General features: G+C 38.8%; 1 protein-coding gene across 8 annotated transcripts in view; it reads left to right on the forward strand.

Annotated features, from left to right (window-relative positions):
• SNCA (synuclein alpha) overlaps window positions 1-27,798 on the forward strand; it is a 64,149-nt gene that overhangs the window by 11,976 nt on the left and 24,375 nt on the right. For all 8 annotated transcript variants that reach the window (XM_021550306.3, XM_021550312.3, XM_021550305.3 and 5 more), the window contains one exon: window positions 2,958-3,103. In XM_021550306.3, coding sequence (XP_021405981.1) covers window positions 2,958-3,103 — 146 coding nt within the window. The remainder of the gene's footprint in view (window positions 1-2,957; window positions 3,104-27,798) is intronic.

Genomic DNA, 27,798 nt, shown 5'->3' on the forward strand with positions numbered 1-27,798 from the left:
GGGGTTAAACCATGGCTGTCTGAAATAGAAGCAGTCTTAAGTATACTGGTTTTGTTACTACTTTTGTCAGTACCTTATTGTTGTGCCTGAAACAGTGTTAGTGGCCTGATTCTTTCCTTTTCCATTTGAGTTTGTATGTACTAGACCTTTGCTAGCATAATGTGTTTCTGAGAGGAGGGAATGAACTTGAGATAGTGCCTTCCCAAAATCCTGTAGCAGTGGGTATAGCAGCCCCTGGATAGTTGCTTTTGGTAGGTGGTTGTACTTGCCATGACAACATAGTGTAAGAAATATGGGTTTAATAATGGCATTGAGAATTGGCATTTTTTGTACTGCATCATCCACAGTGCACTCAGTTCCACTCTGTTTCTTGGTGTAGGTGCTTTAAGAGCTTGCATTGAGTTGTGTCTGTGACAATCAACACAGTACAACCATGCTTTATCATTTTATCAGAAAGGATGAGTCTGCTCAAGGCCGACTGAGCCCTTGTCAGCATCAAGCCTACTGAATTTGTCCTTTACATGTGTGGATAACAGTCTGATCAGAGAGAAAGGTAAATAAGCTTTCCCATGAATTGGTCTGGGAACATTCAGGGGGCTGGAGAGAAAGAATAATCAAATATTAAACAATATTTTAACAAGTTGTTTTTCTCACAAAGAGGGTGTCTTCTTCATTACCCAATCATGTGAAATGTGTTAAATTACCAATGAGGTCCACCTGTAGCAAACCAAGTTATAAAAGAGGAGGATTCAATAAACAGGCTGCTTTTAAGTCTTCTGATCTGAGTCTGTGAAATTTCTGACTCAATGGTGACATGTTCTGCCATTCAGCACTTTTTGGAAAGGGGAGTTTTCAAAACAATGTGTGGCACTTCTATACAAAAAAAATTTAACAGAACGAAAGGACCCTGAATTATAGAATCAAACCCAGTGGTTTGGGTTGGAAAAGACTCTAAAGATGATCTAACACCTTACATGGGCAAAAATGCTTTCTGCTAGACCAGGTTGCTCATGACCTCCTGGCCTTGAGCACTTCCAGGGATGGGGCATCCACAGCTTCTCTGGGCAACTTGTTCCAGTGCCTCACTGCCCTCCCAATAAAGAATTTCTTCTGTATCTAAACCCATCTTCTTTTAGTTGGAAGTAATCTACTCCTGCCCTGTCCCAACAGGATCACAGGATCCTCTCCATCTTATTTGTAGGGTTTTATATACTGGAAGACCACAATTAGGGTCTCACCAGCTCTGTTTGCCTTCATAGGAAGGGTGCTCCATCTCTCTGATCATCTTGGTGGTATCCCCTGGACTCACTCCATCAGGCCCAAGTCTGTCCTGTGCTGGGACCCCAGAGCTGATGCAGCCCTGCAGGTGGGGTCTCACCAGAGCAGGGGGGCAGAATCTTCTCCCTTGACTTGCTGGTTATGCTGCTTTGGATACACCCTGGGATCTTTCCCAGAAAATGAATGAGACAGAGGACAAATAAAAAGCAGTACTGAAATGTACCCAAAACATCTCTTGTTTTAATTTTTTAAAATTTAAATACTTATAGGAAAATTGGGGTTTTATTGGATTTTATAAGCTGCTACTTCATTTTTTTAGACTTCTTTTTGCCATTTGGAACAACATGAGTAAGTTTGTTTCATAACATTATCCAATTTCTTTCTGAAAGACCCAAGCACAATCGGATCTCACTAGGCTTTGCAAGAGATAACATGTTATGAGGACACACATCTGAAGATACATGTTTGCAAGAAGTAGTGGATAAAATCCAAAGCTTTTTGTGGTCTGTAGCTGGTAATAATCAAATGGAGCATCTTAACAGATGTCTTTTTGCACTTGCTGGTATTAAGTCAAACCTTCCCTGAGGGCAACATTTACTTTTCAGCAAACCCACTTTTGATTATCTTCCCCCCTGCTCCCCTGCTAAAAAAGCATGGCAATAGAGTAGTGAATGTATACAGTGAAATTTCTCATGAGGTTATTAGTGTCTAATATAGTGTGGGAGATATTTGAAACACACTTTTTCTAATTTCAGAAAATGTGTAGTCTGTTGTTCTACTCTATAATGAAAGGTCTTGGTCATAAGAGATAATACTTAATTCATTACTAACTTCCCTTTAAATGAGCTGGAATGAGCATTAAATTATCTGCTTCCATTTTCAGTCAGCTAAAAATCTGGCTATGTAACTTGAAGGCATGAAGTCATTCCATCCCTTTTCTTAGAGCAGTTTCACTGTAGTTCAAGCTGCTATCAGAAAGAGCCCTTGGGGATGAATGAGCAGAAAAACCCCAGTGCTATTCTGAAAGGTAGAATGGCAACTGCTGATGTATATGTAGGCTAAATGAGTTGTTGTTTCCCTGGGGCTTGGAAGTTAGCTATTAATCCAGTTTGCTTTGACATTCAGTCTTTTTATAAATTAGTATATTATGTATCGGGGCAAAGATCTCAAGGGACTCAGATAAAAGTTTCTGTTGGAAATTCTCTGGTTGAGCATTAATAGGTCTGCTTTTTAATGATATGTATCTTGGAAAATAAGAAAAAGAAATTATTTTTTGAGTCTTAACACAAAAAATTGTCTTCCAGTCCCTGTATTATACAGCAAGGGGTTGGTGGATTCATTGGAATGCATTTCCAAACTAGGATATATTATACAGTGAGATGGACATAATAAGAGTGTGTAAATAATGACTTTTCTTCCCTAAAGTGCAGTTAGATGTGAATGAAAATGTCAGATGCCTTTCACATGAAAGAAATTGAGCCCCAACTAAGGCTTATTTTTACCTCTGTTGCTCCAGCGTTACCAGATGGATAGTTTAATTTCTCAAGATCCACTTGGGGTATAGAAAATGTAATGACCTTATGGATTTTCATGGTGTCTGGCTGTCGGTGATAAATTCTCTGAAAAACTTACAGCTCCCACAGGCATCATGTGTTTTCCCATCTTCTGCTTCTCCTCAGTGGCTGAGAAGACCAAAGAGCAGGTATCCAATGTTGGGGGAGCTGTGGTGACAGGAGTGACGGCGGTGGCACAAAAGACCGTGGAAGGAGCAGGGAACATCGCTGCAGCCACTGGCTTGGTGAAGAAGGACCAGTTGGCCAAACAGGTTTGGTTTATTTGCAGTCTTTTCCAGGTGAAGGAGTGAGCAGTGAGGGGCTCATGAACTGAGGGGCAGATGGAGTTGCTTTCTGTCTCTCAGTTGTATGAATACAGGATTAATTGTGTTGTGCCAAACAAACAGCAAAGAAGATGTCTTCTGTTTATAGCTTTGAGTGACTTTAGTCATTCAAACTTTAGTAGGATTAGGCATGAAACTTTGCTAATCTGAAGTGTTTTAGTTAATTGGAGTAATGGTTTAAAGTGTGATCAACTGGTGGTTCTAAACTCAGCAGCCTCTAGTGGAGGCTAGCTGCTGTAGTATAGCTGTATAGTTTTGTGGAAATATAACTGTTTTCTCCACTAATTTGGGATTGAAAAGCAACTGCTAGTGCTGAAAGGTCAAATAGCAAATCTCAGGTTTAACAGCACAAGTTGTATTCTCTGTAGTTGTAGAGAGGAGGGTTTGTGTACCAATCCACTGACTGGTTGGACACATTGCATCTACAACCGAGATCTGTCTGGAGAGTCACTGTCTTCCATTAATACAGTGACATTATTACAAAAGTGCTTCCAAATATCCTCAATTATTTAGTTTAAGTTTGCTCTAGGTCATCTTATAAAACACTGTAGGTATTTTTATTCATGCGCTGTAGTTGTTCTTCCACTGACACTAGGTGAAAAGTGTCCCCAGCTGGCAGGAACAATGCTTTCCAAAACGTGTGTAGTGTGTTTTTGGAGACAAAAATAACCCAGAAGAGACAGATGCCTCTTTTTGTGCTGTTTTCTATATGAACACTTAGGAGTTAGACAAAAATAGGATTAGGAAGAATGCTTAGTATTTACACAAAAATGACTGTCATGGAATTGAGCATGAAATTCTGTTGTGTATCTTATTTGCAGTTAGTGTCCAGATGAACTGTAAAAATTGCATGCTTAAAAACTGGATTTTTTTTATCCTTACTCAAGTGTAGTCCTGTCTGTCTGACAAATCCTATTGATGCTTTACTATGGGGAGCAAAAAGGGCTATTACGTTGTGGTAGGCATTCATTTCACTGTGATGGATTTTCTTGGAAACATCTCACAAGCAATTTTATTCTCTTTCAAATCAACATTCCTGGGGGATTTTTTAGTCCTCTTTTTTTCAGCTTTAAGTAACATGGTGCTTTTGATGTGGTTATGGATCTTTGTAAAGGCTGTGTGAGAAGATTTGCAAAATGGAGAATCCAATGACCTGCCAGGGGATACATGAATATGGCGTGGTCACAGTAGTCTCTGCCCTTCATTTCTGCTCAAGCTCTTGTGTAGTTTTATGCTGAGAATATTCTTTCCTGTTCACAGCTCTTGAAACTCAGTGTAATAAGGATCATCAGTGCTGTAGTACACAATTACCCCCTTTAGTATTGACCATAACTAATGCCTTTTTATCTCTCTCTATAGGGAGAGATCACTGTAATTATGAAGTATAAAGCAAATGTCTGCTGACTTTCATTTAAATCTGTTCTCTGTATTGTAAATCTTAAATATAAATAATGATGGCTGTAACAGAATAAAATCACATCTGTGAACTGAAAGAACATCCATAATGTACATGCATATTATTCCTATTAATAGCAACATTATTCTGAACTAGTGTTTTGTTCTTTAGATATGTAAAATCATTCATTTGCTATTTTTAGACTGAGATTCTCAGTCATCTATTCAGTATGGCCATGTAGCTGATGAGTATTTGTGGCTCCTCCTGGTCTGCCTTACATCTGTCTTTAATTGGTTTTGCAAGGGATGAGTAGCCATTTCAAAAATGCTAATATCAACACTGAGTAATACAAAGTTATTTTAAAACCTGGTGGGTTTGCATTCCTTTGCAGCTCAGAGGCACATGAGATAGAATTTGCTTGGATTTTCCAGGTAAATTGACAGTTTGGTAGAGAAAGTGTGGGCATAAAGAGTAGCAGTGGGACCTTGAAGGAAACAGAGCGAGTATTTCTGACATAACAGAAGATGCCAACCAGGCATTCAAAGTATCAATAACTTTGTGTCATTTATCTCTCTCTGTAAGGCTGTGTGTGTGGAGGCTGTTTGCGTGTGTGAAAGCCTGCAGTCTTGTGTGCTGACTGGCATTTTTCTTGTGCTGTGATGGAAGATTGGTTTTGACTTTCAACTAATTAAAAACATATTTTTTTTAAATCTGTGGATACAGTGATATTTATGCAGAGGAAATACATAGCAAATTCTTGGTAAAGTCTTTCTTAAGAGGTTTCTCCAAGCTGGCCTAGTGCAGCCTTTAAAACTGGTGTGCTTTGGAGCATGAAGCACAGGCTTCAGCAGCCAAGTGAGGCCAGGCTTGGAGGACTGCTGTGACACCCCACTGTCACCCACCCGCCCTGCAGCTGGTGTAAGCAGGCAGTGTGGAGTGACAGCTGAGAGAGTGGCAGACAGGGGTGACTTGAGAGTGCCCATCTGAGGCTGCCTGGGGGATTTCTGCTTTGGCAGCAGCTAAACACAGCCAGGTTACTGGTGGTTAGTAGGCTCAAATTTATTATAAAAGGGCTAATGGTACTGCAAGAAGTATGTTACTGAATGACAAAACATTTATTGTTTGCCTGTGTGTGATTTAATTCTGTGTACAATGTGTCTTCTAAATGAGTTTTTAAAAAGTAAAAATTATTGATAGTTGCATTTAATGCAGAGATGAACATGAATGTTTTATTTGCAAGCCAGCCTGAATGTGTGTGGGGGTGGGGTGTACCAGCAAGTGAGCATCTAGTGTGTAATATTTTGAAAACAAAATATGGATTACAAAATTTGTTTTCAGATAGTTAATTAACAAATTTAAGTTCTTAACCTCATTGAATCCATATTATTTGTTTCCCTGGCATCTCAAGACTAAACAGTTGCCAACTTCCATGATTTCCACGCTGAGTAATTTTATTTTTATTGGTCTGGCACCAAAATTCCTAGTCAAGCTGATGTGTCAAGGTTCTTTGAGTACCCTATGATGCTATAGTCATATGGATTTCATGTGCTGTAGATTATACTAAAGTAAATGGAAGAACAGGTCTTATCCTTAAGATTTTTGGGCTCTTTATGGTATTTGCTATCTCTAGGTGATAAATCCTTCCAACCCCCCCCACGTGTTGCTTAATTTAACACATTTGCAGTAAATAGCACTGAAAATACAAAGTTACAGTAGCAAGTAACAAGTAGGTAGGCAATACACTTCCCAAGCAGGTAATGCATCTCGTTGGTTTAGTTATGATGCTTTCAGAGAAAAAGTCTGTGTGTCAAGGCTGACAATTTAGGCATTAGGTGTTTTCTTCTATAAAAAATGGAATTAAGAGGAAGCCCTGGCTAATTGCATTTAGTGTGAAAATTGAGAGTAAAAACAATGGCAAGTTTGCTGTGTCTCCCCTTCCCACCCCCTGCAATTCCTAGCAGTCCTTAGAATTCGAAGTATCATAGCACAAACATTCAGTGCAGTGGAACCCACAGGTTTAGAATATTTCTTCTCTTATTACTTTTATTTTCTAGAACAGCTAATCTTGTGAACCACCAAAATTATCCACTGACATCATACTTTTTTCAGAGCTAAGGTGAATTAATCCACTTTGGGGAATCACCATAATCAGTAATAAAAATATGTAGAAGCCTTTTTGATCCTTTTTACAGGGAAGCTCCATGAGACATGGTGCATTGCTGAGACTAAAGACAGGATGAAACACCTTTTAATTTTGGTGAGAGCAACTCATTTTTGATTAAGACACGAAACATCACAGTGTACTCCAGTCATCTCGTACTTGTTTATTTGGGAAATCTTACTAGTAGAAAGAATGCAAACCCTGTGAGTTTCTCTGAGAATTTGTCTTTCGGTGGCAGAAGAAAGGATACTTTTGTGCTTTATTAAGCATCAATTTCGTAAATGTAAGTGATACCACTTCTTTCAAAGATATCTAATTTGTCTTGTTGCAAGCAGAGATTCCTGTGTGCTCCCAAAGAAGTTTTGATTACCATCTGTAGTTTAAAAAACCAAAAAAGCTGAATATGAAATCTTGAAGTTTTGCACTTTACACTTTGATTTTAGAAAAAGAGATCAGTTTAGAAACCCATTGTAGAAATCTTAGGCAGAATTAACTTAGGGATGACATTTGACTTCTACCTAACTTATCTTGGATATCAGTTCCCAAAGTTTTAATACCAGCATTAAAGTCCCCAACACTGCTTTAGTGCTCTCCTCATTAACTGCATATGATAAAAACCTCTAGCTTGTTAATTGGAAAGCATCAACAGGCATCAACAGTTTTGTCTCTCTTTATCTTTTTGAGACCTGTTTAGCATATTTTCTTTTCTACAGTGCCAAAATACTGACATATCACATGGAAAATTCCTGAAACTTTTAAAATTAATGTACTTTTTTGTTGTAAATAAAATTCCAGAAGTATGAATTCTAGTAGGTCTAATCATTGCAGAATTTGGGTGTAGATGGAACTGAGTATTTTGATAAAATATGAAGATCTCCTGGTTCTCTGACCACCTTAATGTTCAGTATACTGTACAGGATGCTTGGTTTATTGAAGGATCACCATTCTCCATCTTTCCAGTCTGTAGGTTAGTTAGTCAATTCATTTTGAAGAGCTTGGAGGAAAAGCTGTGGAGCAGAGATGTCCAGTTTCCCTTTTCAGGAAGGTAATTAGAATTTTTTCACCGTTGCATTCCATTGTTTGCTATTTGAAGATGTGTTCCAAAAGGTGAACAGACCCCAGTGGTAGGATGGTAAGTGTAAGTTGCATGAGAGTGAAGCTGTTGTTCTTTAGTTGAAACAAGCAGATCTCCTAGAGTGTTTAGTATGAGCAAAACATGAAGCCTTGATTTAAATGAGGAAACTTCAGTAAAGATTTGACATGCCAAATGCAGAAATAGCCTATACCAAATTAACTTCTGGAATTACATATTTTCTGTAAGGACTGTAAAGCAGGCAGGCTTTAGGGGTACAGCATCTAATTGCTGTCCTCAACTACTTCTTATCCTTTAGGGCTCTAATAAAAGTAGAGAATGGATAAGTTTGATTAAATATATTAAATAATCTAGTTTCCTAGCAGGCCTGCCAGGCAGCTGTAGGTCTGACTCTTTATGCCTGAGGCAAGCAGTGCCACTTTGTCTTGTGCAGTGTAGAGAGATGGGCTTTCTGGTTATTTGGGGTGGGCTTCACCTCTGTTTTGGTATGACACTTCTGCCTGGTGTGTGGGAACAATGACAGCAATGGTTTGGAAGCGTAAAATGATTTTGGTTGGAAGGGGCTTCCAAACCCCCTGCCACAAACAGGGACACCTTCTGCTAGAGCAGGTTGCTCAATTCCTCATCAGCCTGGCCCTGCAAGATTGCATAGTGTGGTTTCTGGTGGGATAACTAGCACACGGTCGGTCTTTTTCAAGGAAGCCAAAGTGGTTTAGGTGATTTATTAGGAGAAGACCTGCTCAGATAGTCACAGCTGGACATCAGTCAGACAACACTTGCTCTCAAATTTCTATTTGAATCATAATGTACAGAGCATATAGTTGGGGGTAGGCTTTTGTTTTCCCTCATCATTTTATTATTGATCTATGCCTAATGTATGAGTGACTGCTGCAAAACAAAGGGGCTATTTAGCAGCTGTTAGCAGTGTCTCTTTTTTTAATCTCTGTAGATTGATTGAGAGTGGAAGAATGAGGGATAGATTTGCCATTAGGGGATCCACATGGCTCAGGAGCTGATTCACAGAAGATTCTCTTCAGGGAAAACCTGTTTGTTAGCTGTTTCTTTAAATTATTGAAGGAAGTGGAACTGTCAGTGAGCTGGCATCTCTCTTTGGTTGTAACATAGCTGGACTGATTTATTTTGGTAGAGCTTTTCTTACTGATTTCAGAATTAATGGTGTGTTGTACTAAACTCTCTGTAACAAATTCATTCTATAAAGCTAATGCATGTTCTAAAAACAAACTCTGATTTGTTATGAATCATAAGGCACCTATAGGCAGATGATATTAAAGTTTTGAATCTGTTTTATGTACACAGTCTCCTTCTCATGACAGCATATTTTTTTTAATGGGAAAGCTCATTAATAATTTTGATTGTGTAGAGTATGAATATCAGTGGACGTATGAAATTGTGTTGCAATCCAGTATGAATTGTGAGTGTTGGAATGCAAGTGGCTTTGATTTAGTGATTTGAATTTATTTGGGAAGCACATTACAGTTGCAGTTGAGGCCACTCAATGCAGTTTCATTAATGCAGTTTTATTTTTTTCTTGGTGTTTCCACATGGGCAAGACTCCCATACAAGGCTTAGTATATGTTGATACTACCTAATGGCACAGTAAACAACAGTGTGGAGTGTGTGAAGCAGACTCCAATGTTTACAATAAATTTTATTTGATGAAATGTGCTAATGATGCCCACAGAAAATATGCTGATTAATAGGAAGGGTACAGAAGTCACAAAGCCAACAAGGAGATACAATATTTTTCTTCTACCTTTCTTTTGCTTTCTAAGCTTTTTTACCTTTCACTTCTTTCTTGGCAGGTATGTGCACATTCTGGTAACACTTCTGGATGTGAGTATGTTAATTTTATGTCACTTTGAACACCTCTGTTTGAAATACTTAAAATTAGGCTGAGCAATATAGAAATGAATGTGCACAGAAAATAACAGTACTTGAGAGGGAAGAAGCAGAAGGTGGAAGATGTGTTACTGTAGATAGAAGTTGTAGAATTTTTGTGTTTGTTCAATAGGGTGTTGAAGTTCTGGTAGAACTTTGAATATCAAATTATGCTTGACCTCCCTGGTTGGCAGAGAAAATACTTTTCCTGCTGTGGGGCATGTTGCCAGCGTTTTTTATCAGAGGGCAAAATAGTATTTGAAGAAAAACCATGTTCTCTCTTTCAAAGCATTTCCATGCATTTGTATCTGTGACTTAAGCAGAACTTGAGGAAAGAAAACTTGTAAGGTATTATCAAAATATCCTGGAGGTTATTGCTCTTCATTAATTCAGGAGCAAATGTCAGTGTAATATAAAAGTCTTGCGAGTTTTCCTGGTTTCCTAATGGCTTTCATGCTGTGAGAACATTTCAGTGCAGACTCATGTTCATGTTCTGCCTGCTGCCTTCACTGCTTCTGACCATAATGTATTCCTAATTATCTGTGGAGAGATTGAGTTAAGGAGGGTGGCATCATATTGTTCTTTGTTTTCTAGCAATTGCTTAACCTCAGGTTTATATTTGACTGTGGAGAAATTAAGTGCCCCCATCTTAATCTGAATGTGCCTATCTCCCTTGGTCTCCAAGAATTGTTTGTCAGCTTATAGAAGGGTAAACATGTTCTCCACTAGGAAATGTTCATGTCATGCTAATGAGATATTTGTAAGATCTCCAAATAGAATGCCATTTTAAATTTCTTTTTCTTCAACTTACGAGAGAGAAGCAAAAGACATTCCCCATCCTTTAGCAGGAGTCTGCCTTTTGCATTTATTATAAAGGCTTGCTTGTCTGCAATCTGCTCTGTTTCCTCCCTCCTCTTTACTCTGGTCTCCCTTCTGTCTCCCATAGCCTCCATCTCTTGTTTCCATGTAACTTACCTAATATGCCCCCACAGCACATTCCAGGCTTCTGTGTTGATCTCCCCTGTTTAGCTATGGCCATTGCATTATGGAATTCTCTCAGGCTAACTATGGAACCACTTCCATTTCATAGTGTTCCAGTTTTTCCTATTTATCCATCTATGTGATTTCATGCAGTACTCAAAGAATTTTTTTCCCTGTTCTAAATAGTTACCAATCCTATGGTAAATACTCAGGAAGGTCTACTTGTTGAGAGGAGTACTTTAAGTTCATTTGGGGATGATATATGTTCATGCCAACTATTCCTGTTCTTGCCCACTTTGTATGAAAGATTCAGTAATTTCAGATGGGAAATAGTTTCATGTAACCCATGATAGCTGGGCAAATTGTAAAGTGGCAGTTTTGTGCAACTCAAGGTAAGGGTTTTACAGGCTTAAAGCTGTCTCCTTAGCATCTTCTGCCACATTTCAGTGCTCCTTTCTTCTGCTGGCCAAGGAGGAGTGAGTAAGACTTGGAAGGTGAGAAGCTTAAATGTGATTCATTCTGCACCTATCTGGAAGTCATTGTCTGCAGAGGATTTGTAGCTGGTTGCTGATGTTGTAAAAGCCAAAGACTGCAGCTGGCAGGTTTTTTTAACTAGCAGTGGAAGTTTATGGTGCTGAAATGGCATTTTGGCAAAGCACAGCAATGTGTGTTTATGTCTGCCAGTCTGTTCAGCAAAGCACTGCAGCGGGATGTTTAATAGGCATGAGTAGCAAATTGAGGTCTTGGACTGATGTGATGTTGAGGGTTGTATAAACTTCAAGAACTGAAATGTGGAGTGAAAACCTCTCTGTGGAGATAGGGATTAATCTGTGTTTTCAGTATGTCAATCCAATGTCATCTCCCTCCTGAAGAAATCCTGTAGGTTAGGAGGGAGCAGGAGGATGAAAGAAGTAAGGTGGGATGCTTTACTGGGACTATCCAATTACTGGCAGTGCTGCTGTTACTATCAGAAGAAAGGAAATTACTATCAGAGTACTGGTGATAATTAGAAAATATTAGTGTCATGTGATATGCACCATTTTCATGCCTATTTTAACCACTGATAGAACTTAAAGAACCTGTGGAGTGACTGATAAAAGCTTGGACAGAGCCTGCACATGTCTGGACTTTCTTGAAGCTGCTAGGACATCATGAAAGAGATGATCCACCTTTCTTGCAGTAAACTGTCACTAAACTCTGCCTCTCACCTGCTTTTCAACTGTGTTAATTTGTTTGCTAGAGGAAGTTAAGTGTCTTGGATAAGATGATTGGTAATAATTTTTCAGTTTTTACGTACTTGTTACAGAATGTTTCAAAAGTTTCCATGATATATCTGGACAATGGAATTTGTTACTGGACAAAGCTACGGTGACTGTCTCAGAAACATATCTGAATATTTAGATTGCAAATGTTTTTTTGCTGGTGGCTTATCTAATGCAAAATATTCCCTATGGGGAAACTGGAGGTGTAAGCTGCTAAAGTTGTCCTTCAAATAACCATGATTTTTGCAAGACTGAAGTAGGCAGAAAGCCTGATTCTCAAGTGTATTGGACATATTGATTGCCCTTCAAGCTTTGGGTGTTAGCTTTCAGAGCTATTTCCTTCTGCTTTATTAGCACATGCCCTGGAGGTTTGCCAGACTTGGGTCAGAAAAGTCAAAATCAAGCTCAAAATGAGTAGATGCACCCAGTATAGAACTACTTTTACCCTGCTTGGTGGGTTAGCTATGAACAGAAGGAGGAGCTGTGTGTAATTGCCTTTCCTTCAGAAGCACATAAAACAGGATTTGTGCCTTTGAAGCAGCCTAATCCCTCTGTCCCACCTTCCACTCCATCCTGTGTAGAAGGGGCATTACCTAGAGCAGCTGATACCCTGCCAGTATTATGTCAGCCATGCATATTTCTTCTCAGGGGCTGTGGGATGAAGAAAAGGCTCTGGGTTTCTTCAGCTGACCTCTGCTGTACCTTTTAATTGTGTAATATAGGTCTTTCTTCAAGTGCTCCTATATGTAAGAAAGATATGTGGATATTTGTTTTTCCTTACTAATTCCCTGTGATGATTTTAAGGCCCAGAGGGCTCATTGTGGTCTAAATGAACATGCATTGACCTGGAGTGGTGTGAAAAATTCAGTTAAGGTGTCAGGTTGTGTGTCAATCCTGAGAAATCTCCTTTTATCCATAGAGACAGTGTTTCTAACAGGGAATGTCCATTCAACATGAAGGCAAGAAGCAGTGGTTGAAACAAGCTATCACATCTAAAGAAAATTATTTTTACAGCTTGTAAAGCAAAATGTGCTTGGGGAAGGCAATGACAAGGGGAATTGAGCTGGGTTACAGAGCACTTTTAAGACATGCAGGTTCTCTTGATTTTGTGTGAGCCTTCAGAAAGGAGACTGGAAGCTGTAAAACCTGTTAGCAGCTTTGCTGAGAGCTCACTGTGAGCTTCTGGTTGCTTCTAATTTGAAGTGTTTTTAATTATTAAGCTAATAATTTGTAATAAGTTAATACTTTAAAGGTATTGAAATGTGTGGTTTAATTATAAGTGCGTATGCAGTTGCTGGCCAGTCTGGTAGAATTTATATCCATAATGCACTTTCAAGATGATAATGTCTGCATGAAACAGTTATACTTTGCCTAATGAATATACTTATGTCAATTAAAAATAATAACATTACTCTGGTGGCATCAAACACTTCAGTTCATTACTTAACAACCAGCATATCTTAGCCCTGTAAGGACTGCACTCAGTTGCTTGTTTAACCCCTGTCTGACTTAGCTAATACTTCATATGGTTGATCTGAACAAATGATTCTGTTCAAATTCCTAGTAGCATCAGTTTTAATGGCTGGGTCATTTTTAATTCTGTGCATGCGGCAGATGATCTTACAAATCCCTCAAGATATAATTGAGTTCAGACATACTGTATGCAAATTGTTTTGTAGAGAAAGGTCAGAGATCAAATAGAGCTGGAGGCTGAATTAATTTCCCTCTCTGGAGAAAATTGTTTTAACAGGTTAAGAGTGAAGTCACTGGCACAGATCTTCAGATGAAGAAAAGATTTCCTCTCTTCTCCTCATCCCTACCTTGGTCTTGGAATTTTTTCTGAAGTGTGTTTGTTGTATTTGATGATGCTGAACCAATGCATTTAGCAGCTAAACTCTCTTCCTTGTCCACAGCATGGAGACAGGCTTTATGAACATGTATTTGTACAACAAAAGTTTAAAAGGTGAAGGAAGGTGGGATTAGTGATGGCTGTTGTGATGGAATGCAGTGCAGCGTTGTCAGACCAACAGGTGGAAGATGGAAGCTTTTACTAGGAGCCTTATGCCAGTTGTTACCTTTTGTTAGCATGGAATTTATAAAACAGCTTCTTGAAATGGGGGCACATTTTTTAAGCACCATTCTTCTCAATAGGTTACATATGTGTACTTTAAAAAAACCCTAGGTAATAGTTATTCCAGTAGCTTTGAAGGAGGGCATGTGTTCACATACAGCTAACCTGATGTCTGAGCCAGAGTAGTGAGCTTACTTTTTCACAGTCACCAGCATAATGTTTCCTCTGTGGTCTATTTTTGGAAGGGGTAGTGTACTCATCATTCACAGGAAAGGTAACAGATTTAGCAGTGCCTCTTTCCACCTCCTACACGCCATCTATGAGATGGAGTTTTTAAGCTTTGCTGTCTCTGTAGATTTTTCCCTGAGCTGCATTTTGGATGTATGCTTTATAATGCAGCTGATTGGACTGCTGTAAATGCCAGCTGTTGTCCAAACTGAGAAATAGGGGAGGCTGGAAGAAGTAATAAAACCACTTTAGAAATCAAAGCCTACACCTTGCTTTGAAATCTATTTGTAAACATCTTGATGACAGTTGAGTAGGGATGGATTTGTTTTTTCTTCTTTTCCCAGCCGCTGTGTTCCTTAGCTCAGCTCTATGCTTCTAGACTGTGTGTGGTACATTATGGGAAGGGAAGCCTTTGCAGGCCTCCTGAAGGAAAATCAGACTTGGGAATTCATCCTGGTATGCAGGCTACATGAAGAGAATATGGAGACCTCTTGGTTGTACTTGAAATAAAATGGATGATCACAGCTGGTCAAGGTGTTGGGTTAGTGTGTCCCCAGAGACTTAAGGACATTCAGTTGCTTCAAGTTTTCTCTGTTTATCTTGGATTTAAAGTTGGCCTAAGGAAACAGTAACTGATTTGACTGGGACAGATGGTAAACTCAACTTTTCTCTGCATCCTCTAGTTAGCAAAAGTCTATTTGAGGAATCACAGCCAATAGTGGGGATAGCTGGGTTCAGGAAGAATGGAAAGACTGGGTAGGGGATATTTGATGATTAGAGATTGTTAGGATTATATTTGATGATTAGGGAATGAGTGGGAGGAGACAAGAGTGGTCATATATGAGAGAAGGTAGTTCTTGATTCCCCTTGCATTCAAGCACAATGAAGCCACCTCTAATCCTGTTTCCTTGGTGTATAGGATGCTGGCATGGAACTCACTCTTCAAAAATCTTTCTGCTTCTAGGGATGCAGAAGAAGGGCTCAAGCTGATATATGGGATATGCAATGGATTTCACCTTTGTCTTATACCCAGTTTTTGCCAGCAAAATAGTGGCTGGGAAGTTGAGCTGCCCAGGATCTTCAATGTTTCAGGCTGATGTTTTGCCTTTTTGGTGAACATTGATAATAAATGGGAATCTCTTGTGAAGAATAAGTTGTATTTTAGTTTTTTTTTTTTTTTAATAACTGCTCTGCATCTGTCCTATGTTGATCCCTTTGATAATTGCCAGGGAACTTATTTGTAGCAGAGCTTTAAGTGCTGACTGCTTTTGAACATCTATCCTAGCATCTAAAATTGGAGTAGTCTGGAAAAGCAGGGTGTTTGAGTGGTTGTTTTACAGGGACATTAGTTCAGCTGATTTCAAATTATCTGAAAGGATCAGTACAGGGTCCATCATATTGTGTCCTCCACTTTTGCTTTCATGTTTTACACTTAAGTGCCTGAGACATATTTTGAGCTGTGTGCAAACAAATCGCATCCACCCAAATGTTCTTAGATTGAATGCTGACCTCTCACTAGGTCACCTAATTTGTACCCCTTGCCCAAAGGAGAAAGAAACTGATCAGATTCTGAGGATCTTGAATTTGGATGGGTTTGAAAGAAGACCAAAAGGAATTCTTAAAGATTATAAAGTTTAAGAAAAATCTACAGCCATGTGCTTTGTGTTTGCTGATTATCCACATTAAAAATAAAATCAGAATACCTTTGAAATTTTCCAGGGAGTTAAAAATCTGTCCAGTAAGTTCTATAATCTCTTAAAATCTGGGCCTTAGGTCCATCTGTCCTACAAGCACTCTTGTGACCTGCAGGGAAGCCCTATCCTTTTGATTTCTGTTGGGTGCTCAGTGTTTGACTAGCTATTTCATCAGCCCAGTACAACATCATATTGCTCTACCAGAGAATCATGGAATGACTTGGGTTGGAAGATACCGTAAAGATTTCCAACCTTCCAACCCCCCAGCCATTCTCTTCCCTGCTCCTTTGCCATGATCTCTGCAGCAGTCCTGTGGAAGTAATGATGACTGCTGTTCTGATAGACACTGGTCTCCCCTTTGCCAGGATGGCAAGGGTGTGACTCCATCATTGGCAGTGATATTGACACTTGAGCAAAGTGCCAACTGTTTCAACTTTCAAAATATAAAGAATTTCCAGAGTGTTTATGTGCACTTCTTGCCCTGATCTCCCAAGTAGAGTGGTAAGAGATCAGAACTGGATTGGTGCTCTCCAGCTTTTCTTACAAATCATCAGGGTGCAAGTCAAGGTAGGCTTTTTATTACCCTAATGCACAGCTTATCTTTTGTTAACTTTTGTTAACTTTTGGACAAGCTACTTTACTTGTCCATGGGCAGACAGGTACAAGACTTTTATCCACAATGCCTATGCAGGAGAAATTGAGTATGCAGCTTGGCTAGATACCATCTTTATTAAAATAGAGCGATGATCCAGGAGAAGTAAGAGCTCAAGTTGACTTTTAGAGTTTTCTTTACGTTTTGTTGAATGTATCTGGCATTCAAGGAGAGAAAAAAACCTGTCATAGCATTTACAAAACATTTTTAAGAAGGAAGAAAACTTGAAATAATTTGTATTTTTTTGTTTTGACATGAACTGTCAACTACTTGCAAAAAAAAAAAAAAATCAGTGTAGCTGTTAAAATCATTACTGTGTTTCAAGCTACTGTATGTAGCATATTTATGAGAAGCTTTTGTGTTGCAGTATCAAAGGGATTGTTATGTCCCTTATTGTAAGGCCGTCACAAAATTTCTGATTGTGATATCTGAGATGCATGGATTTTTTTTGGATTTTTTCAATTTCTTCTGGAGGAGAGGCAGGAATTTCCCTGGCTCATCCCCAGACACATGGCTTGTCTTTCAGAACACCCAGCTAGCTGTTGGTCGCTCTTTATTCAAACACACTGTGCTTTCACAAAGTGTCATTCTGCGTCTGGCCAGCATTTGAGACTGATTTGAGAAGTGGGGGCAAAGGAGTGCAGAAATGCAAGTTATCTTTGCCTAAGAGGAGCAGTCTTCCTCACAGTGAGGGATTGTATGAAGTTCTTCACTTGTTTTGGATGAGTAACTAACAGAAGCTTGGAAGGGCTGCTAGTAGGATCCAGCTAAGCAAGGAACGGGGGAGATGGCCCAAGAAGCTTCTGTTTTGGCTGATGACTTGATCTGTCACTCTCAAGAAGCATGGATTGCTTCATTTCCAAAATCCAAAGGACAGGAGTGCAACACTTGCATGTGCTGTGGACTGGCACCGCAAATACTTGGGACATGCATGAGAATCATTCACTTAAAAACATGCTTATGCTTGAGTGCATGATTCTTGTGATTGTCTTTGTTCAGGAGTGCTAAACAGGCTTAAGTGCTTTAGCACATTAATGTTAAAACTAAATGTGTATCAAGGGTAAGACTCTGCTATTCTTCAGCCACCCAACAGTGCTTTGGTGAGCGGGTAGGCAGAACTGCAGCCACTGGGGCTGGTCTCAAGAATGCAGAAAGGTTTAACAGGTGATTGCAGGGAAAACAAGCAGAAGTGAATGGTCTTATTGATAACATAAAATAATCTAAAGTACATACACATGTATAAAACTGGTGAGGCAGAGCTCTAACATACTTTAACAATGCTAGTACAAAATTTTGTAGTTGTTCTGGTTAACAATAGGCTTTCTCAGTCAGATGTCCAAGTGTACTAGCTGAAAGGAGTTAATAGTTTCATTAAGTAAAGTCAGCCCTTGGGATGTTGCCATATCTGGGCTTTTTTGAAGTCTGTATTTGAGCAGTTGTGACTTGTTTCTGCTTTTATTATGGGAGCAGTGCATGTTGTAGTGTAGAAATTTTTGTTAATAATCTCAACCATCATCTGGTAAAGTTGTATATGAGAGAAAAAATATGGTAATTGTCCATGACAAAACAAAAAACCAAAACCCTGACAGTTTTGCCCCCAGGCATTATTGAGTAATGATTAAATAATTCTCTAGAAGGTGGAAATACATGGGATGTGTAATTTTTCTGGCTTTAAATGTGACATGAAAATGTTTTGTTCTTCATTATTCCTTGTATTGTTCTTCTGTAGCATCTGGAGTGTTGTCTTCTCCATTGTGGGAGTCAGTGTTAGTCATCTGGGCAGATGCTCTTCCAGAGGCATCAAGCAGTGCGTGGATAATATCCAAATAGTACAGAGCAGCAAATGGCAACATAGTCTTACCATGCAAAATGGTGTTGGAGTCTGTTAAATTCATCCCTTGTTGCCATTTGACCTGTCTGGCTGCATGAAGAAGGGCTATTATGAGCCTGTCAGCTGTCAGTTCTGTCTTGTACTCTTGATCAACCTGATATGCCTTCTAGGTTGGCAAGGTTTGAAAACAACTAGAATTGACTAAGAACAAGAGGGTAAGGCTGGTACAGTGACAGCTGGTGGTAGTTAAGTTTTCTTACTTCCTTTGACACTAAGTTTTTATTTCACTGCTTGCTCAGCCACCTCAGTGTGGACTGTCACTCTTTGACAGCAAGTAAGGATGATCTTGTCAGTCAAACCTACTAAACAGAAAACTTGTTCCATTTACTTTGTATTTGATTCCTATTTTGACTTCTATTCAAAATTGTTCTGATCTTGGAGTACTTCTTTATGCCATATAAATAGTTTTGTTTTTCAAGACTGTGTAGACTGAACATCTGAGGATCTGAGAAAATTTGGTGCATGGCCATATTTTTTTTACTGAATACTTTATTCTGTTTCTTGGTCATCAGTAGTAACATAATTGGGATATTAGTAAAAAGTACAAATGCCAGACAGCAGGATATTCTTGTCAGAGAAATTGTTTCTTTAGCTGTGAATATATGAAATAATGATCAGTCAAGCATTGCACAGAAGTGTCTTGCAATTTAAAAAAATAGCACAGATGTTAGCTATGCTCTTGGACAGATCATTCAGACTGTCATCTGTTTGTTTTCCTGAAGTACTATTGTATCTGTATGCATTTATTCTACTGTGATGGCACATTCTGCCTTGTAACTCCTTTTCCCTTCTGAAAGATCACTATGTTAACTCTGAGGTAAGCAGTAATAATTTAGAACTCTACTATTTTTAATTTTTTTTACTGCTTCTCCTTCCACCTTTCCCAAATCAAGCAGTTTGGTTCTTCATTGCCTTATACGTTATTAGATTCTTCTTCATCTGGCCAGAGAAGCAGACAATTATTTTGAGGTGATGAGAGGTTTTGATTTGCTATGAGCTAGCGATCACAAGGCTTGTGGCCTTTGAGTATTTCAGTTGCTTTGTGAAGCCAGAATGGTAGAATAGCCTAACTTCTAATTTTTGTTCGTGTCCATCACTGGGAAAAAAAGGTGTTTAGGTGGAAATGGAACAGAGGGAATTTTGTGGTTCTTATGGAGTTTGGATTTTTTTTTTTTTTTAGTCTGGTTACTGGTAATCAAGGATGGAGACATGTTTACAACAGCAGGGCATTTCAGAGGAGTTGATGTGCAGCTCTTAAAATATGTGAGTTGTTTAAAGCTTTGGACCAAAATAATTACACTTTTAATTTCAGAGGAAGAATTTTGCTTTGCTTGTTTTTACCATGCCTTCTAGTGCATGTACTAATTCTTTCCTCCTTGTGATTTGAGTCTCATCTTAGTTGAGCTGTATTTGAAGCGTTCCTTACCAGAACACATATGCAGTAGCATGAGATGTGATAGCAGAACCATTCTCTGTGTGTTTTGCTCAGCAATCTCTTCCTTCTCTGTCGCATTGTTTAGACAGGATTGGCTCAAGTGCCACATGTGAATGTGTTTTTCTGTTGGAGAAAAGAGATGGGAAACTGAATTAGGTTTTCAGTGCCTGTTAGTATTTATAGATTCACCTGATAAGTATGTATTCAGGCCACCTGAGCAGGCATCAGTCCAGACATGATAGACATAGGTGCTGCAGATATAATTGTTTGCATGGCCCTACTCCATTTTAGAAGATGGTGAACCCATGAGTCCTAGTCATTCTCTCAGCATTAACTACATTACCTAAGAGTCCAATCTTTGTGGAGAGTAAATCACTTCACCTCTTGCATGGCTTGGGAGGAGGATGCCTTGTGCCTTAGTGGATCACACTGAAGAGGAATGCAGATGGAATGGTGCTGGCCTGAAGCTGCTGTGTTGATGCTTTTCTTTCTGTACTGGCAAGCATGGGCCACACCCACAGAAACCCTATTTCTGAGTCTCAGAGGTCCTCCTCTGAGCAGCCACAGTGCTTTCCTCACTCACAGTCTGAACTGTAAGTAGAACGTGATATGGGTGAAGACTTCTGTAGTGGTTGTCTGAAATCACACTGTATCCAAGAGTGTAATTTGGATGGGCTGAGTAGAATACACCTCTCAAGGGTTTGCAACTGTGTAAGCTTTGTTGCATTGGGATTTACTTGAATTTTATCCAGGAAAAAATGTGACAGAAACCTAGCTCACTAGAACAGGATCCTGAAACATCCAAACTGACAAAAATCATTAGTCCTTACACTCTGAAAAGCATGGGGGTTATTTCAAAGAACTTAAAAGTAAATGTCAGTTTTCATCTTCAGAACAGATGCTTCTACTCTGTTGGAAGTGCAAGGCAGGAAGCTTGGATTTCCATTGCTGTTTGAGAAGTAGAAGGATGTGAGCTACATTAATTAGTCCTATTAGTAGTGTTGATGTCAGAGGTATGAACCTGAATTGGTCAACTCTCTGCCAAACGTGGACCTGTAAGCACAGGTTCACTGTCACAGTATTGATTTAGGTACCTACAGGTTGTGTTTAAATCATTTATTGGAACATCCTCTGGTTAATACATATCAGCAACTATTTATTGGTTAATACATATCAGCACTCCTAAAGCATTTCAGAAACTGTGCTTTCTGCAGTTTCTGAACTCTGAAAGAAATTTTAATGCCATCTGTCTAGTTAGGCACAGCTCAACCCAGATGAATTGCTTGTCCTCTTAAATTCAAACTAATTAAATTTCTAGTTGGGTAATGACTGGCATTTTTCTTAAGATAAAGTTTCTTATAATAACAGGAAAACAAAGTTTGGTAGCATCTCTTTAAACAGTATTTTTATTTAAAAGCTTCTAAAAAAGGCAAGGGGGAGTTGCACAGAGCAGCAAGAAATTAAAATGTGACACTGGGTCGAGTTGTTCAGGCTCAGAGCTGCACCTTTTAGTACTGCTGTTTCAGTTTCAGCATTGGACCAGATTTGCAATGTAGATTTAATCTGTTCATGGTCCTTCTTGAAATTAGAACTGTTGCTGACATGTTTGAAGTTTCTTATGGTGTTATTTTGTTGATTTTTGGAAGGAAAATATGGGCATTACATGTCTTAGTTCTTTTGTTTATAAATGCATCAGATATAAGAACCAAAGAAGAGTTACAAACATTGGTGTGGCATGTGAATCTCGTCTTGAAGATGCTGGACATGGAAGGCACGGTCTCACTCTTTGCTTGCCAGGAGGGATTTTCAAATAAGGAGCTTCCTAACCAGAGGTATTAGAACCATTGGATGAAAAGTTCTGTCTCTCCCTGTGGTACCTTTCAACTTGTCGAGCGGTTACTTGAATCTGTGTAACCCTCTACAGCCAGTGTCCCACTTGAAGATTTTTATTGTGGTACTGGTGGCTGTATTTGATATCCTTTAGTTTTCAGCAGTGAAGACAGCTGATCTATCATTCCTTAGCTCTGTGCTGTTTAGCAGGTAAAGGTCAAGTTGATGATTAAAGAAATACCAAATCTGAGCTCTTTGAGATGCTCTTCATCCTGATGTTTTTTGATGTTAACTGAATTTCTACTTACACTTCTGGAAAAATATGTGCTTTGCAATAAGATGAGAAAGGGGAAATCCTACATTTTTATGTGTCTTGCTCATCCAGTAGAGCTGTGCTGTTCTTGTCTTAGACTGAATGATTATAAGAAGCTGGAGGGATAAAAAAAAGGATTATCTTCCAGTCTTGGTCCTAGTAGCTATCTTTTTCTTCTAGTATTTTCTAATACCTATTTCAAAATTTGCTATGCAGAGATTTTAGCTGTTTTGTCCATAAATGATGTGTGAACAGATTTCAATTTCCATTAATTTTCCCATTATTCAAAATTATTTGGCTGCTTTAGCCTATCATTTGCTATATCTGCTGTTTGCAGTTTGTTATTTGAAGTGTGCATTTGGTCACTGATAGCACTGAATGTTCTTGCTCTTGGATAGAAAGGCTTCCAAGCTCACCAAGCCTTTTTTGATGGAACTGTGCAAATACATTACTGCATGCATATTTGCAGTGGCTTCTCATATGTATGATAATAGAATGTAAATAAAAGGAATGATGAGTACCATTGAAATGGTTACAGGAATTGTGTTTGCATGAATGTTCTGAGATATTTCATAATAGTTTAGTGTGACTGCAGCTTCTCATGGATACTTTTTAAAACAGGCACTGTTAAAGACAGTGTGTTCAAGAATCTAGGTATCATAAGCTTTAGCTGGATGCTGTTTTTTTAGCAAGACTTTCTGCAATAGTTAATTTTGCTGACCTTTAAACTCTTGTTCTTAGTTTTCTGACCTAACACCCAGAAGTGAAGGGAAGATGTGGCATCTCTGAGTTGTCATCTGGGTATTTTTGGGATTTTACAATTGTATGTCACAGTTACACTTGGCTCAAGTTTTCAAGATTTCCTGATACAAATAGTTGTGGGTTTTTTTTAAAGTCAGAGTTTAAGTTTATGAACAGATTATTTCTGGGATAAATTCTGGGAGATGAATGTTTGAGAATCAGTTTTGAGATTTTTTTGTGTTCCTGTTCTGCAGCCAGTAATCAGAATTTCTTCAATTTCATTACCACTTCTAAATCTGTGACTAGTATGCTGTCTTTTTAAGGAAGATATTTTTTAAAAATTCTTTTAGTAACTGATGAGGTACCTTGCTTCAAACTGAAACACTGTTATTTATTATTTTTCTGTCTTTACAGCTTAAATTTAAATAGCTTTTTTTTTTTTCCAGCTCAATTTAAATTAATTCTTAAATTAAGAATTTTGAAGTAAAACACCAACTGCCTGGGTAAAATCTTAAGTAGATTAATTTAACTGTGCACCCTTAATTGACTAATCTTATGATTCTGTGCAAAAGAAGCAATCTTCTCAGGCTAGATTTGCTCCGGTGTTTTATTGCCTGTGTTTGTTTCCATCCATGAGCAAGATTTACAGCTGTGTAGTTGTTGGCCATTGCAGTCAGTACAAGAGTTACTGATTTTTCTGTGAGAGCAATTTTAGTGCCTCTGGTGCAGTGCTCAAATGCCCACCCAGACTGTTGACTTCTTGTTCATGAAGTGCTGGTGGTTGTCACTTGACTTTCATCAATGTTCATTTTGGACCACCTAAGCATCTGGTCAAGTATTTGATAGAATATTTGGTCAGAGGATAACCAGACTTTTAAGATGTCTTAAGATATTTGACTTCTAGGGGCTTGGGATTTTTTTACATTGTTTGTGTGGGCTTGTACTGGTTATTTTACTCCTTCCAAAGCAACTAGAAAGAAGGATTCCTTCAAATGTGATGCTCTTACTCTAAGGCTGTGAAAGAGAAGCAATGGTTGCATGAGAAAGTGGAATAACATATGCATTTTAGCTTTTTAATGATGCAGTTCTCTCCCATCAGCTTCTGCTTTCTGTGCAATGGGGGCCTATTTTTGGCAGTGGAGAAACAATTCAGTGAAGATTCATTTGCAGATAACTCTGCAATTTCAACTATTTCCCTGTAAAAGAAACTTAAATTGCTGATTGTCCTGTTAAAAAGCACCAGCTAATTACTTTGTTTCCCTCTCAGCAGCAATAAACCGGTTGATATCATTTTAGCATTAAATATTAGGTCACTGTCCAAGGGAACTGAGTGACCCATAATTAGGATTCTAACTTCAGGGTGTCTAATCTGAGATTATTTATCCTGAAATAGGTATTCCTAAAGTGCTCCTCAGTGTTACTAATTCTGAACCGCTCTTAAATTAACACAGCTTTGTCCAAAATGTCCAACAATAAAAATTCCTCCAGTTGGTGATTCAAACCCCACATTCCACCCAAATGTGTGCCATAAATAAATGACATACTCCTACCATGACAAAATTAATTGAGGAGGAAAAAGACTCATGGTAAAACTTGTAAATGTCATCTTTGTTAGCATGGGACATGTAGGAGCCTTTTCTAAAAAGCACGATTCAGTGCTCTGTGAATAGATGAGTACAGTAGGTTAAGGCTTGAGAATAACATAGTAAATCTCAGTGTCTTGCATTATGCAATGTGATGTTGGGAATGCAATTTCTCACTGCTCCATTTGTAAGACGTACTGTTCTGCCAGCTATAATACAGCACTGAAACTAGCATTCCTGTAGGGAAAAGGAAATGGAATAAGGTCATTGGTTTCATTTGTTTGGGCCTCTGAGAAGGATGAGCTTTTGTTGTGTTCAAAACAAATAGGGTACAGAGGTGTCAGGGGCTCTGAGGGCTCCAAGTGCGTGACAGTGCAAGTACACATGAGGGCAAGTCAGGCAGAAACTTTATTTACAGTGGCCCTAGTGAGAGAGCACTGAGATGGCATCTTCCCATCTCTGGTCTTACCCAAGCTTACAAGGGAGGAGTTAGAAACCATCATGGACTGTTGGCTTTTAGTTAAAAGGAATGTTCTTTTAGGTGAGATAAATTTCTTAGCCAGACCCATTAGTTCTAAATATTTAATGGTTTCACCACCACACAGTGACTGAGAGAAAGCAAGGAACATGTAAAATTGAGCTTTTTCTAAAGGCTGTAGCTATAGCCACTAGAGCAAAAGGAATGATTGCCAACATTTTACTATGTTGGCGTAATAATTTCCCTTATAATTGCTTGGAGTTCAGCATCTTTTATGCTTCTATTAAGTTACTCCCTGTTAAAATACAATTTGATACATAATTCTATAAGTTTTATTAGGGTTCTTGGTAATTTTTTGGAGTTACCTGAGAAACTCTAGAGGAGTCTGACTCAAAAAGGATCAAGACAAATTGAGATTTAGAATGGGAGTAGAAGGGAAAAAATAAATGGCCACAATGAGTGTCAAAAATCTCTTCTATGAGCATCCTAGTGATGAGTTATGACTCCTGCTGGGAACTGGTGAATAAATCACTGCACCACTAAAACCTGGAACAGTGTTTTCAACCAGCATAAACCTACTGTGAACAATTTGAACTCAGCATCAGCTACATGGTGAAGCCTGGCCCTAGAGCTTTTCATTTGTGGTGTGGCCACCAAATATCCCAAGGACGAACATGCAACTCACAGGTGATATTTTTAGCTACACCTTGAGAACCCAACTTCAGATCCTGGAGGAACAGAAAATAAAAGTCATTTCAGTAGAAGAGAAGATACTGATTTGCATGATCTCCCAACTTAATTTTTCTTCTACTAAGGACAATGAACAGAAGTGTCAGGGATTACAGAAAAAATGACAGGTAGTGTAGTTCCTGCAAGCATTTAGTGGACTAGTTTTCTCTGGTTGTAAACAAGGGAGCTGAATGAATATCAGAGTTCTTAAATCACACTAAGTAATGAGGGGATGTAGCCAAAACAAAGACACACAACTTGTGGCTAAGGTAATTATGGGAGCTGCATAACTGGAAAAACAATTTCCATTTTTCCAAAGAACATCATATGAAAATAATAACAAGAAAACAGTTCAGCACGCAAAAAAAAAAAAAAAAAAAAAGGCAGCATCAGCATATAAAGTGATCAGCAAATATGTGGCAGGGTGTCCAATGCAGAGAATGTAGCTGAGAAACAATTTAAGGCTTCCTTTTTCTTCAGAAACAATAGGAGTTTTGGCCGAAAAAGAAAAGTTAACAAAAGGAATATTCATTGTGAACCACATTATTTGGGTGTTTCACAAAGTTTCATATGGCTCCCACTGAAGACCTGTTTAAATGAGGAAAACTTTGTTCTGTGCTTAGGATTTATGTCCCCTGTCCCTGCTAAGGACTGGGAGGGAGCTGTGTGTGTGTGAAGCACAAGCCAGGAGAGTTTTCTTCAGAGTGGGGTGTTCAGAGGACCAGGACAATTTTTTATATGGTGAAACCAGGGGAGATAGAATATGTGAAGGCTTTGTCAAAGCATGTTTAGATGAGCTGGAGTGTAGTTATGAAGCTGATGAATTTCGGACATGTGATCATTTACAATTAGATGTTCTGTCCTGGGAAGCCACCAGAGACACTGGCAAGATTGCAGGGTAACTTGCTTGATGGTAGACAAGCATGTAGTCCAGAGAAGCTCCACAAAAATATAGGCGTTGACATTTCACCCCATAGTGAACTCCATGCATCCTCACAGATGTCAAGAGAAAATCAAATTAATATATTGTGTTGTACTGTAAAAAAACAAGTAATTTCCCTGAATTGTTGTTCAGGGAAATGGGAACAGTGATACTCAATTAAGGATTAGTGCAGGAAGCAGGGAAGAAAATTCAAGGTTGGATGGATCAAGTAAAGCTTTTTCCAGGTTCTTTCAGTACCAGTTGTAAATGAAATGGCTGATACTGAGCCCAAGCTGACTCCAGAACAAAAAAGATCATTGAAACAACTTCTGTGAAATTAAGATAACTTCAGGGCATGTTGCTAGGCAGAATTAATTCTTAACTCCAGAGCTTTAAATGCCTTGGATGTACTTTGAGCTACTTTGAAATTTAGATCCATGAACAGAGGCTGCTGGAGAAGTAGGAGGAATGGTTCTGGTCTATTGTGGCAGGCACATTCTTCTCTCTCTCAGGATTTTGCATAGAGGTGCACAGAGACAAAAAGAAAACAATTTCTATTTCTACTCCTTGTTTTTCCCATGTGGAATGTGTTTGGAGAATTGTTTACATGGGGTGATTGCTTGATTGGATTCTGGTGAGGGTTGTTTGAGCCTGATGGCCAATCCAACCCACCTGTGTCTGGACTCTCGCGAACAAGGTCACGAGTTGTGAGTTAGATATGGTAGAAAAAGTCGGTTTGTAGTTTTAGTATCTCCTTTAAATAGTATATTAATGTATTATAGCATAGTTATAATAAAAAAAACATTCAGCCTTCTGAACTGGAGATAGACATCATAATTTCTTTCAGCTGGGTTCACCTGCATTTACAATAGTCTATCATAAACTGGCTGCAGCTTTGCATTTAATCACTGACAATCTAATAAGTCTGTTTCCTTACCCGCAGAGCTGGTAGGATATTTCTGCCTTATCTGTGTAAAATATGAGCTTAGCATGCCATTGTAAGCAAGGGGAAGACTTCTGCAGAGGTGAGCATCAGCACAGTGTTTAGTCAAGCATTCGGAAAGCTGAAATTCATGGATGTGGCTGACAGAGGTATATAGACTTTTTTGATCTCACTTTAACTCCAAGACAGAGCTTGAGCAGCATTCTTCCCAAAAAGCATTCCCATGCAAGACAGGTTAGGCCTGGATATTTTTTGCTGAGTGATTTATTGGCTAGAAGATGATTAGGTGAAGATGGAGTCCCCCAATAACTGGAGCTCATA

The sequence above is a fragment of the Lonchura striata genome, chromosome 4 (assembly GCF_046129695.1).
Source record: "Lonchura striata isolate bLonStr1 chromosome 4, bLonStr1.mat, whole genome shotgun sequence".
NCBI lineage: Eukaryota > Metazoa > Chordata > Aves > Passeriformes > Estrildidae > Lonchura > Lonchura striata.